Below are 14,298 nucleotides of genomic sequence, written 5' to 3'. Positions count from 1 at the left end.
GTTTTTGTTTTATATGTGGACAAGTTGGATTGAAACCCTAAACATTTTTCACGAGCTCGGGCCTTGTTTTAAACTTCTACAAAATTTGATTTCTACGATTCTCGATCAGTCGAATCTAATTTTTGATCAATCAAGTTTGGTAGATTCTGACTCTTCTTTTCTGCAGTTAGCTCAAACTTGAAGCTTGAAACATACACCTTTGAGCAATGCCTAACAAATAGACTGGACATGTATTACAAATAGACATGGCAAAACGGGTTAGAATTTTCTGATTCAACCCAAAAAAATACTTGACCCAAACCCGATTTTTTTTTACCCGAAGCAAAAACAAGTTGACCCCTAACTTAACCCGTCTTTTTTACGGGTCAACCGAACTCGACCCGAACGCGAATCATTTTTTTAAAACTTTTTTTTTGGTAAAAAATAAAAGTAAAATTAAGACAATATTGGTTTAATTGTTTGTTGTGAGTTTTAAGGAAACAATTGATACATTTACATAACTACATGTAAATTAATTGAAAAATGAATGGTTGAGCATTTTGTAACGAGTTAAGATTTTTAGATATCAAATAGCAAAGTACATGCCAAGATAATCTAGTTATAGTAAAGTTAAAAACATATATTTAAAATTGTAGACATATGTGAGAAACATTCACAAGTGTGAAAATAGTGAAGCCAAAGTATCAAATTAGCATAAATTATGAATGCTTAGACCTATTTTTTAACAATTTATGTCCAAAATAAACGGATTTTTGAAATACATTATGATATTTCCTAGAGTGTGTGTTGCTTAACAATAATATGATATTCATAAAAGAAACCATGTATAAATAAGTAAACAATCAAACTTTAATGTATATCTCAATTTGAAATAGAGTGTCAACCACAATTGATAATAGATTATAAAATTAATTTTCAAATTTGTAAATTTCTTATACGTTTTTATTCTTTATCAAAGGAGTTATCCAATAAGTCTTTCGTAATTTTGTTTTATATTTTGGAATGTTGATATTGTGTAGAAATAAAACTTGTGTATTTGTTTTACTTATCTTTGTGTTATTTTGTTTTAGATAGTAATGTTAGGATTTGTATAATTTTAAAATTATTGAATAAGTATTGATAAGTTTAACTAAGTTCATTCTTGATATAAATGGTGAATTCAAAGTAATACATTTTACATTAAGTCATTTGTTGCATAACTTTCCAAATGACAAATACATGCTGTTTTCTTTATAAAAAAAATTTAAAAAAAAAAAATCATGTGAAAAATACGGGTCAACCCGACCAGACCCAACCTGCAACTCGATTGACCCAAACCAGTTTTTAACCAACTTAAAATGACCCATTTTTGACTCGCAACCCGATTGACCCGACCTGAACCCGACCCGACCTGCCCGTTTAGTCATGTCTAATTACAAAGTATTGCCTTAATACAATTCTATCACAACTAGTAACCGTTAGTTGCTAGTATAAACAGCATCTGTTGGAAGAATTAACATGTAAATTCTTGAAACACTGAAAACAAACCATAAATGCATGTGTGGAAAATACAGTACAAATCTAATAATTAAAAAACTGAACTTGAATTCACAAAACATAAGAGATAGACAGAATATTAAATGACTAAACATCAAATAAACTATCATAGTCAATGAACCAACAATGTTTGTGAAACAAGAACAATAAAACAAAACAAATAAACATCAAAACAATGCAAAAAAATAAAACATCAAAATCTCTCATCTCAAAATCTAAACAACTCCCCCTAAATACAAAATCTCTCTACTCTCCCCCTTTACCTATCCTACTCCCCCTTTTTGTTATGTATTTCCAAAGGCAACCATCAAGGATCAGATGGTAGAGGAGGCGGAAAAGCAGTCCTATGCTCGGCAAAATTCGCTCTCAGAGAAGCAACCTCTGTGAGTAGCTCATCAAGAAGCTGTCCATGAGCCGCTTGAGTAGTCATAAAGGACTCTATCATGGTACGGAGTGAGAGGGGAAGGGTAACTGTAGGGTTAACAACATCATCATCACCAGTAGGATCTATAATTGTAATAGGATCCACATGTACCTCCTCAACAGTAGGCATATCACCAAAGGTAGGAGCTACAGTAGAAGCTTCACCTCTTGATCTCTTTGAAGTCCCAGTGCTTGGTTCAACACTCTTCTTTGAGCCTGTCGTTGTCTAAGAAAAGTGGCTCCTACGAGGGTAGTGATATGAACTAATTCTAGTGTAGGAAAGTTTTCTAACCCAAGAAAGTTCAACACCCTATATATAAACACAAGAAAGAATAGTCTTTGGGATTTAATCTTACTTCTATGTATACTAACAATGGTCTAAATGAATAAAGAAGGGAAACACATAGATACATTTGTGATGAAGGCATAAAGAAAAGCACACTTGTCTATATGAATAGTGTGAACATGAGAGATAGGGAAGATATTATGGCAGGCTATCCTTAAGTAAAGATGTTTAAGCTCAATAAACTCACAAGAGTTTATTCTTGGTTCAAATCCCCAAGATACTAATCTTCCACAAAGTAAAGATATGATATCATCTACAAGAGGAAACTCAGTGTATGGATATGTGAGTTTACGAACCTAGAGTTTCAGAAACTATCTATTTAGTAATCCTACATTCTTTACCTTTAAACTATCTATTTTAACTCATGTTTGATACTTCCACTTGCTTTGACCTGAATTTTTTTGGTAATTCAATGGCTGGGGGTAAGGGGATTTGAATTTTAAATATCTCCGTTGGAAGATGATATGTCAAAAACGAATTGACCCATTGTGATGAATTAATTGATTAATTAGTCAAGTTTATTAATTAATCAAATTAACACGCAAACGCGTGGTAGCACAAACAAATCACCAATTAAACTAAGTATGCAGCGGAAAATAAATTGACATGGTGATTTGTTTACAAATGGGGAAAACCAACACGGCAAAAACCCCACCGGGTGATTTTAAGGTCACCACTTCCGAGAATCCACTATTATCACAACAAGTGGTTACAAGTAAAGGAATCCTAGTACTTTATACCAACCTACAGTTAAACCCTTATCTCAATACCCAATTGGACTTGTTCTGTAGTGACAATCTCTTCTTCTAATGCACGGCTCCCAGTACGTAACTAACCAAATGCGCGGATCCCAGTACGTGATTTCAATCACCGACTAAAGAAGGTTGTTGGCTGCAAAATTCTTCAATTCATCCAGACGATGAAGATCCAGAAGATGCTTGGTCACAAAACCCTACAGTGCATAAACACAACAACTTCTTCACAAGAACGATGAACTAGGGCGAAACTCTGTCTCCGGTCACAATTTGCTTGAACAAACTTTTCTCAACTCTTGTGCAACTTGTGTCCTTTTTGAAAACCCTTAAAATAATCATTTTATATGTTTAGGGTTGTGAGAAAAGAATGCCTATATACATAACCACGATTAGAGTCAAAACAAAACTGAAAATCTATTTTTCTTAAACCTCGATAGATGCCTAGCTGTAGAGCTGCTGTCGAGCCACGAGGCTGATCCATTCTTTAAACCTCGATAGATGGCTAGCTATCGAGCTTTAATGATCATAGACACTTTCTAGGCTAGAAACTTGGATAAACTTGCATGGCTTCAACACTTGATCTTGAAACAAAGTTTCTTGAAGTATTAAATACATCCTAGATCTACCCAAATACAAGTGCATTTTGTCAAAAGATTAATCAATTACATAAAATAGTGACATACGTTCCTAACAAGTGAGTCACATATGTCCTAGCAGAAGAACTAAAAAATGCCAATTGAGTTGCAAGGCACTTGGTGGCCTAGTTTAAGGACTAAACATCATTAAAAAGCAAGCATTCTACCCATCAAAAACCCAAGTGCCTACTTACACAGTGAGTATAATTTGAAACCCACCCCACACCTCAAAAACAATTCTCTTCATAACCTCCAAAGTGCAGATTCACTGCTACAAATGATCCTATTTATTAACAAATAGCAGTGATTTTCATAAAGTGTATACATACAAAAAAGCACACTTTATGAATTAATCAAAGAATGTTGTACTGATTATTCACTGTAATGAGTCACAAATATCCCAACTTTATTGAATAGGCCATTACAAGTTACAAGGAGAAACAAACTGATGCGGGAGACGCAAGAAGATTAATATTTAGTATTATTTATGTTTACAAGCCAATTGTATTTTTATGTTTTCGGTCCTATTAGTTTATTGGGCTATTAGTATTTTAATTTAGAAGCAAGGTTATTTTTGTAATAAGGCAATTAGGGTTTCCTAGCCAATTAGAACTAGGGTTTAGCGATCCTTTATAAGCAACCTATTATACTCCTTCAGAGATAATTGATATTTTGATGAATGAAATCAATGACCGTTTGGTCTTTCTTTGGTCTAGTGCTGACTCCAGGTCTACCCTAGGTGCTGACTCCTAGTGGTTTCTCCGCTTGGTGCTAACTCCAAACCAGGCCTAGGTGCTGACTCTTAAGTCACATCTCTTTATTTTATTGTTGTTTCAATTTTGTTCTGGTTGTCTTGCGTTAGTTTTGGTATCAGAGCAAACACCGATTTGTTGAAGCATCACTGCAGGAAAGAGCCAGAAAATATCACCCAAAAAAAAAAAAAAAATCCCTCACCATCGTGTTTTTCTCCACCAGAGAGTTGTCTCCGTCATTTTTCTACTTGGTGCAAGAAAGTCATCATACAGTTGTGTTTCCCATTAAAAACAAAAAAAAAAAAAAAAATTTTGAAGCCAAATAGAAACATCTAGTCCAGAACCCACAATCAAGTCTCCAAATCCCTTGCAACCACAAAGAGAGAAGAAGGATAAGAATGGCCCATCGCTTCTGTCGCACCACATCACCACCAATAAACGCCCACAGTCAAATCTGGTCAAATTCTTTCATGAAGTTTGCTTAGCACACCACCACCATCACCTCTGTTCTGCGCCGCTGCAAGCCCACCAAACTCATGAGAGTTGTCGTTAAGACTTCATCGAACCCAACTGCAACACCAAGCTCAACCCAATCCTCTAAGGTAACTCGTAAATAGCCTATGTTAAAATCCTAAAATCCTAGCACACTTCCCTTTGTAATAACCAATCCACATGACCTCAAGTGATACATAACTTGTGACTGACACATTAACCCCAGCACAAACCCATTAAAAAAAAAAAAAAATTTCTTTACCTGGCCTAATTTTCCCTTTAAAAGTCCACCCATTAGCCCAATTTCCTAACAAACGCAAGCCTAAGCCTATTGTTTGACAACCCAGTACTATACCGAACCATAAAACCTTGCCTAGCCAAAAAATAAAAAGGCAAAAAATTAAGTTTTAGTCATGGTGTATTGTGCCTCTAAGTTAGAGCAAGAAAATGACTTCCTTTGATAGAAAGCTTGAGAAGCAACTTAAAGATAGAGAATTTGAAAAGCAAATTAAGGAGGCTGGGAATAGACTCCTTAACCCTCCTTCCTCCATTGATGATCTTCTCACTCTTGTTGATAAAGTTGAAAATTTGTTAGCATATGTGGAGCAAGAACCATCCAAATCAATGCGAGATGCATTTTTACCCTCAGTGAAGGCATTGATCACTAATAAACTTTTGAGACACGCTGAAATGGATGTGAAGGTCTCAGTTGTATCTTGCATTATTGAGATTACAAGGATCATAACACCAGATGCCCCATATAAGGATGAACAAATGAAAGAAATATTTCAGTTTATTGTGGCAGCATTTGAAAATATGCCTCATGTGTCTACTTGCTCTTATAAGAAGGTGGTTTCAATTCTTGATACCATTACAAAGGTCAAGTTATGCTTGGTGATGCTGGATCTTGAGTGTGATGCATTGGTTGTTGAAATGTTTCAAAGTTTCTTGAAGATAATTAGGTCCAACCATCCACCTGCTATACTTTCAGCCATAGAAACAATTATGAATCTGGTCATAGATGAAAGTGAAGACATTTCCTTTGGTCTTCTCAGTTCACTTTTTTCTATTATAAGAAAGGCAACTCAGAATGTTTCACCTATTTCGTGGACATTGGGGGAGTAAATAATCATTAGGATTAATGCCCAACTAGAAAAGATAATGGTACCCACTCAAAAACTACCTAGCAAGCCTAAGGGTGCACATGATGTGAAAGTTGAAGTTGTTGAACGTGCTTCTAATCAACCCTCCACAGTCCTTGAAGATCTACATCTTGGTGAAGTTGAAGAGGTTAAAATTACAGTGTTTCCTATGGTTCATAAGGTTCAAGACAAGATTATACTGATTCCACATATTGATTTTGTTATTCCAAATAAGTTTGATGTGGTGGAATTCAAGGTTTTTTCTTTTCCCTGTGCTCCCCCTAAGGTGATTCCAGATTTGAAGCAAGTGTTACTTGTCAGCATCCTAATCCTTCAACGCTTTAGAACTCGAGGTCGACTTTTCTCCAACCAGGGAAGAATGATGCGGGAGACACAAGAAGATTATTATTTAGTATTATTTATGTTTAGAAGCCAATTGTATTTTTATGTTTTAGTTCCTATTAGCTTATTGGGCTATTAGTATTTTAATTTAGAAGCAAGGTTATTTTTGTAATAAGGCAAATAGGGTTTCCTAGCCAATTAGAACTAGGATTTAGCAATCCTTTATAAGCAACCTATTGTACTCCTTGAGAAATAGTTGATATTTTGATGAATGAAAACAATGGCGGTTTGGTCTTTCTTTGGTCTAGTGCTTACTCCAGGTCTACCCTAGGTGCTGACTCCAGGTCTACCCTAGGTGCTGACTCCAAACCAGGCCTAGGAGTCAGCACTCCAGGTCTACCCTAGGTGCTGAATCCTAGTGGTTTCCCCACTTGGTGCTGACTCCAAACTAGGCCTAGGTGCTGGCTCCAAGCCAGGCCTAGGTGCTGACTCCTAGGTCATACCTCTTTATTTTATTGTTGTTTAAATTTTGTTCTGGTTGTCCTGCGTCACAAACAGCCTACTCCTACGGTGTTATACTCCTAATATTAAATAAGAACTATTCATCAATGTGTGTGAAATGCTGAAATGTGAAGTGGAATCATTCAAATTCAATGGGAAAAATAAACAAGGTCTAAAGAAAAGAGAATGAGAGAGAGAATGGGTGGGAGAGCTCACGAGAATTAGTGGAAATGCCTAAGCAAGCAAAGTGGTGCTTGCCATGGAGGAAAAGCCCGAGCCTTCGGCTAAAGGAACCTGAGTTCGCAGTGTGTTCATTTCCACCGCAGGCACGTTGAAAGAGAGAGAAACTAAAAACATAAAGTTATGTACATAAAAATTTGCTAGTGATTTTGCCAAGAAAATTTATTGAATACTCTCAAAGCAATGCTCTTTCCTCTCAAATGAGGGGTGGACCCTATAGTGGGGCCCATGTGTGGAACTTACTCGTCAAGTAAGAGAAGGGAGCATTGCTCCAAAAGCACCCAAAAACTTCCCTTTTGCTAAAAGTTTTGTGCCTTGACTAATTAATAACTTGTAGGACCCCTTTTTTCACAGTTCCTTAGGCCCAAGTCTAATATAGGGGCAATGAAGTCTATTGGAAGCCGAAAAAGAGACAGAATAATAGAGAATTAGGTTTGGTTCTGCCGCGATCAAGTAGGATTGTTTTACTAGACCAATCTGTGCAAAAACAAACTCAAGACACAATAATACATATATGCATGTAAAGGAACTTAGAAGAGTGTAGATAGAGAGAAAATAAGTATTTCAATAGATCTTATTACTTATCCGCAGAACCCAAAATATTGGTTCTCAAGGAAAGAGCCACAAGTCCTTTAGACGCTCGTTCATACTCAAGTCCACCAAAGAAATAAATAATAGAAATTTACAGCTATTGCACAGACTACAGTACTTTCATGGATGTGGAATATATCACTTGAAAGTTGAAACACACATAGGCGGTAGCTTCGATGAATAGAGTTCTATAACATGGTGTGTGTGTGTGTATATATATAATACGATATAATATAATATAAATTTAGTGTCTCCATAATACTCATGAGAAACAAAGTTATATATTTAATCTGAAGTGATTAGCTAGTTGTTGCAACATTACTCTCTAATCAAAAGTACAAAACCCTATTTCAAGTAACTATTACAATTTAGTAGCAATTCCAAGGTCTAACTCATCTGTACTCAATACAAGAAGATGACATGCTATGAAGAATCTAATTCTCATTCTTAACAACCGCTTTTAGTTATCTAGCACCACCTAGGTTCGATCCAACCACAGCCCAATACTTCTGTTGTGCTATAAAAGTCAACAACATCCTTACTCTTAAAGGAATGATAATTATCCGTCTCTAGTGAATAGAAGACAATGCCTTCTCCATAAAATCTCGGAAAGTAAATTTTGTTCTCCATTCCAGGTGATTTTACTATAGCAGACATGGACGATGTATGGCTAACATAAAGCATATAATTTCCTAAATCTTCAACTCTAACCCAAGTCATTTTTGATTCATTCAGTTTGAAAACTCGAACCCACTTTCCAAATGGAGCCACAAATATTGATAAGAGCTCACCATTACATTCTACTAGAAACTTCTGGAAGTTACCATTGCACGGTGGTTTAGGCTTTGTAAGAACTTCGAAACTATGCTCTTCGTCGTTTAACTTTAGAATTCCAAGATTGCCTTCCTTACCCAGATAATAAAATGCTCCTTTGTAGAAAACCGGGCTATTGCAATCAAAGGAAAAATTGGCATATTCAAGTTCCCACTCATCCCAATCTTCATTCCCCGGGCTACAATAGTTCACAAAGAAACTGGAATTATTGGCAGTCTTGTCCTCAATCTCAACAGCTACACACTCTGAAGAGTCTGGGGTAGATGAGAAACCCATGCAAGGGTTCCGAATATGGAAGCTACGATCTGCTAGTGGAAGAAGTGCTTGCGTAAATGGATTGAAAAAGAATGTTGACATGCGTACAGTTACTAGCAGCCAACCATCTTTTGAACTACGAATTATGCTGCCTTCTTTTAACACTTGTGGCAAGTTGATGAGATATTTGTCACCATGATTAGGGTCAATGAAAGAATAAACACTCTCTTTCCCAAATAACACTAGCCATGGAGATAAAGAAGGGTTTTCCAACCTTGGTGTGGCAATTCTCCATTGGATCTGAGGCGCTACAGAATGGAACATTTTACANAAATTTAGTGTCGATTTCAGTATAGATATGCCTCCATAATACTCATGAGAAACAAAGTTATATATTTAATCTGAAGTGATTAGCTAGTTGTTGCAACATTACTCTCTAATCAAAAGTACAAAACCCTATTTCAAGTAACTATTACAATTTAGTAGCAATTCCAAGGTCTAACTCATCTGTACTCAATACAAGAAGATGACATGCTATGAAGAATCTAATTCTCATTCTTAACAACCGCTTTTAGTTATCTAGCACCACCTAGGTTCGATCCAACCACAGCACAATACTTCTGTTGTGCTATAAAAGTCAACAACATCCTTACTCTTAAAGGAATGATAATTATCCGTCTCTAGTGAATAGAAGACAATGCCTTCTCCATAAAATCTCGGAAAGTAAATTTTGTTCTCCATTCCAGGTGATTTTACTATAGCAGACATGGACGATGTATGGCTAACATAAAGCATATAATTTCCTAAATCTTCAACTCTAACCCAAGTCATTTTTGATTCATTCAGTTTGAAAACTCGAACCCACTTTCCAAATGGAGCCACAAATATTGATAAGAGCTCACCATTACATTCTACTAGAAACTTCTGGAAGTTACCATTGCACGGTGGTTTAGGCTTTGTAAGAACTTCGAAACTATGCTCTTCGTCGTTTAACTTTAGAATTCCAAGATTGCCTTCCTTACCCAGATAATAAAATGCTCCTTTGTAGAAAACCGGGCTATTGCAATCAAAGGAAAAATTGGCATATTCAAGTTCCCACTCATCCCAATCTTCATTCCCCGGGCTACAATAGTTCACAAAGAAACTGGAATTATTGGCAGTCTTGTCCTCAATCTCAACAGCTACACACTCTGAAGAGTCTGGAGTAGATGAGAAACCCATGCAAGGGTTCCGAATATGGAAGCTACGATCTGCTAGTGGAAGAAGTGCTTGCGTAAATGGATTGAAAAAGAATGTTGACATGCGTACAGTTACTAGCAGCCAACCATCTTTTGAACTACGAATTATGCTGCCTTCTTTTAACACTTGTGGCAAGTTGATGAGATATTTGTCACCATGATTAGGGTCAATGAAAGAATAAACACTCTCTTTCCCAAATAACACTAGCCATGGAGATAAAGAAGGGTTTTCCAACCTTGGTGTGGCAATTCTCCATTGGATCTGAGGCGCTACAGAATGGAACATTTTACACGTAGCACGAAAGTGCAAATAATCAACTAAAATGAGACGTTTGGCAATCAGTTTAAGCATGTCCAAAGGAAGGTAAGGTAAATGTGCTTTAGTCTCGTTTGCCTCCTCCACATCTTCTAAATCATTTACCTTTTCTTGGACTTTCCCACTCCCTTGTTCTTCCATATTAATCCTGTGCTTTGCTTCTTTCATTGTACTGGATAACATATATATATATAAGCAGATTAGAAAAAAAAACCTACTTGTATAAGCATGATTTTATGTTAGCAAGATAAAAGAAGAAACAAATTAAACATAAAATAGAATCAAGATAATTGCTATATTTTTTAGTACTTTCGAATAATATTTGATTCATATTCAGATTGACTTCAAAAGGTAAGCATAGAGGGTTCAAAAATAACACAATACAATAAATTTGTTATTTGGTTCATATTCAACTGACTTAAAAAAGCAGACGTACGTAGAGAGTTCAAAATTAAATAACTCAATACAATAAATTTGTTATTTTTCTTTAATAACAAACCAGAAATTAAACTCAGTTTTTCAAGTTTAAGCAAGATGTAACCATTTGAGAATTAGGCACCAATCTGGAGTAGTACTGGAATATGAATATAAACACCAACCATGACCAGTAGTTGAAGCCAAGCAAGTTTTATTCTGCAACTCGGGAATTGTACGAACGTGGGTTTCTTTGGTATTGGATATGGAGCAAAATATTTGGTCTTTCCCATCGGAATACACAAGCCAAGGGTAAGCTTCAGGTGGTGGCGGCCGATGTCCTTCTTCTCTCTCTGCTGCCATCTTCTCCTTTTCCTTCAGGGTTTTGATTTGAAGACAAAAAAAATTAAGGAGGTGGTTCTGTTTGCTTCATGCACTCGCCCTTCTATTTATTTATATTTGTTGAGGATGCACGGCCGCACCGCCTACATTTTTTTTATTTTTTTTTTATTTTTTTTAGGGTTGAGAAACTGCACCAACTAGCTACACTCGAAAATTTGACATAATTAATTACTTTTTCCTTGTCTCCCAATTTAATATAGCACTCTAATCACCACTAATAAATTAAGCTCTATGCCATACGTGTAGCTAATTTATCTGAAAAACTGTTGGAGATCGGGATGAGCTAAAGCCTAGTAAATAGTATAATTAATGGGGGTGGGGGAAATGCAAATTCTATTTTCAATAATAATAATAATATGATATGACAAGAATGATTGAATAATGAAACACAAAGCTTCTCAAAGTAAATACCTTGAAACTATATACTATAATCTGTGAGTACCAACAATATAATTTCTAAAGTCATAACATCTAACATACAATAATTTATCACAAATATACCATACTACCACATAGACTGGTCAAGGGATTCACCCATTCACAACTGGCATGATATTGTCCTCTCTAGTATGCAGACTCTTGGCCCCATAGACAGCAGCCTCACCCATACCCTCAAGGTTTTTCTCTCTCCCCATAGGCAGCAAAGAGAGTGCGTCAAATAGGACCTCTCTTGCATGTGGTCTCTTGGCCCCATAGGCAGCAGCCTCACTCACACACAATCAAGGAACATCTTCCCCCCATCGGCAGCGGGGAAGAACGCATCATCCAAAGTAAAAGGACACTGACCTGGATTTGATTCCGCTGTCACAAAGACTACGGAAACCAAATCGGGTGATCAGCGGGAAATCACACATGGCATGGTGTTAAAACCACATAAGCTCACAGTTTACATTACTTTGAAACACATAGTTCATATTTAGGTAGTTTCAGGAAAACTTTAAATAATCTAACATCAACAAGGTTTGTAAGGTTTTCAACTTCATTCTTGTCAAAAAGATTTTCTATCAATTTTCCAAGTACTAAGACAAGATAAGCATCTTAAATTTTCCAAGACACCATAAAATCCATGATTTTCTTATCAAATATTAAATAAAAGATGCTCATTTTTTCATATCAACAATTTATGCATTTCTCCAAATGCAATATCAAATATGACACATTTTCATATATATAATCATATATATATATATATATATATTAAGGTTATGACACAATAGTTTTTAGGAAATTATAATTTCCATAGGTAGTTTCCAAAAGCGTGTCTAACTCAAAAACAACATTTATGCAACATGATTATTTTTCAAAAATCCCATTAAAAAGCTACTTACCTCAGTAGTCCATTCCAAATTTACCTCCACCGGGCACCTCCTTCAACCAATCAAGTTACTAGTTCTATCACCAAGTACTTTAGAACCTAGAAACACAAGTATCAAGCCTATTAATAACAAGGCCTACAACAAAATTACGCTATCGAATTTGTCTGCATAAATCTGAGAATATTCCCTCAAAAATCAAACCTAAGGCCCTAAAGTCTAGCTTGACCATCCCAAGACAAGTACCCCTACCCAAACGGGAACCAAACAAGCATCTAAGAAACTTATAATGCTGACATAACCAAAAAATTTTAAATTCATTGCCGCAATAATGTGCATCATAAGATAATATAGCATACTCATGAATCTCTTTGGATACTAAATAATATATATAAGCTAAAGATAAGATTAACCAAGGTTTGGGATTACTTCCACAATTTCTTAGCATTTTAGTCCTACTTTCAGATTTAGTACATAGCAGGGCAGCCATTTTGTAAAAATTGTTTGGTCAATGAAAAGTTATCCGATTAATTCAAAACTTTAAGAGAACATTCCCCTATATGTATACAATGTACCACAGAAAATTCAGCGAAAAAATATTTTTTTGTAATTTATTAAAAATCATGTATTGTGGCTTACTCAAATCTGTCGTGACAGTTGAAAATTGCTATAGTTGTAAGACTAGCACAAATTATTTGAGAATTTACTCACATTAAAACCACCAGATTTAAAGCATATTAAAAACAAGGAATCAAACCCAAAAATATCATATAAACAACTTATCAAACACTTGGTATACAAAAGCACATGCTCACACTTAACTTGCATAAATTCGTAGTTATCACTCCACTCACACCCACATTTGCCAAAGTCATCCAAAATGCAAAGAATACACTTCCAAAAATCAACCCAAACTTCCACAAAATCAACCCACATGATTGCTCAAGGAACCCAAATTTTAACCATGGAGAAACCCCAAATGATCACCATTTGTAAAAACCCTTAACCATTTAACAATTAAGTCCACCAAATCAAAAACCCTTGTACTCAATCACATGTATACCACTCATGTAGCTTAGAACAGAAAGAAATCTTAGAAAAACTTGAAAAGCTACCAAACAATTAAGAGTTTTACCTTTAAAGCTTTTAGAGAATGGAGCGTATGGGGTTTCTAATGGGGTTTTCCGGTGAAATCCACCAAAAGTAGTGGTGGATGGCTGGTTTATTGGTGAGAGAGTGAGAGAAATAGAGGGAACTAGAGGGTGTATGTGTATGGGGTTCAGTGGCTGAGTGAGATAGGAAAATAGAGAAATAAAAAGAAGGGGCATACATATGGTGATAAGAGAAAGGGGGTGTGTTGATGTGAGCATTGTGGACCACTTGTTCCAAAATATCTTGGGATCAAAATTACAACTTTAACCTTAAAGTTTCTCCCATATTTAAATTGGCCCATTCCAAAGTTAACTAAATACTATCATATGCCCAAATATTCAAAACTCCTCCATAAAATAGTTAACCACGCTGATTAAAAAAGTCCAATTTAGATATTATTCTCATTGAAAAAATTGCTTTAAGAAAAAATATTTGGGGTGTTACATTCTTCCTCCCTTAAAAGAATTTCGTCCTCGAAATTGTATGCGATTAGTAAACTTTTGAAACCACACCTAGTAATCAAAAACATTAGCTTTAGATATTTATATACAAGTGATCATGATGAGGATCATGAAAACTTCATACGAAAAAAAAAATAGCCATTCACCTTTAAAACACA

At 35.6% G+C, this 14,298-nt stretch overlaps 1 protein-coding gene and 1 long non-coding RNA gene across 2 annotated transcripts; one reads left to right on the top strand and one right to left on the bottom strand.

Moving 5' to 3' along the window:
* Positions 1–5,386: 5,386 nt before the first annotated feature.
* On the top strand, positions 5,387–6,064 carry LOC136066664 (sister chromatid cohesion protein PDS5 homolog D-like). The gene has a single exon (XM_065771350.1). The coding sequence runs from the start codon at positions 5,387–5,389 to the stop codon at positions 6,062–6,064; it is 678 nt and encodes a 225-aa protein (XP_065627422.1).
* Positions 6,065–10,958: 4,894 nt separating this feature from the next.
* Positions 10,959–13,858, bottom strand: LOC112019071 (uncharacterized). The gene is made up of 3 exons (XR_002883652.2): positions 13,663–13,858; positions 12,543–12,628; positions 10,959–12,027 (listed from the first exon to the last, which is right to left on the bottom strand). It is a non-coding gene; the product is annotated as an uncharacterized LOC112019071 (long non-coding RNA).
* Between the last annotated feature and the right edge of the window lie 440 nt (positions 13,859–14,298).

The sequence above is a fragment of the Quercus suber genome, unplaced genomic scaffold (assembly GCF_002906115.3).
Source record: "Quercus suber isolate HL8 unplaced genomic scaffold, Cork oak 2.0 scaffold_42, whole genome shotgun sequence".
NCBI classification, from domain to species: Eukaryota; Viridiplantae; Streptophyta; class Magnoliopsida; order Fagales; family Fagaceae; genus Quercus; species Quercus suber.
This window is presented reverse-complemented; position numbering and strand designations above follow the sequence as displayed.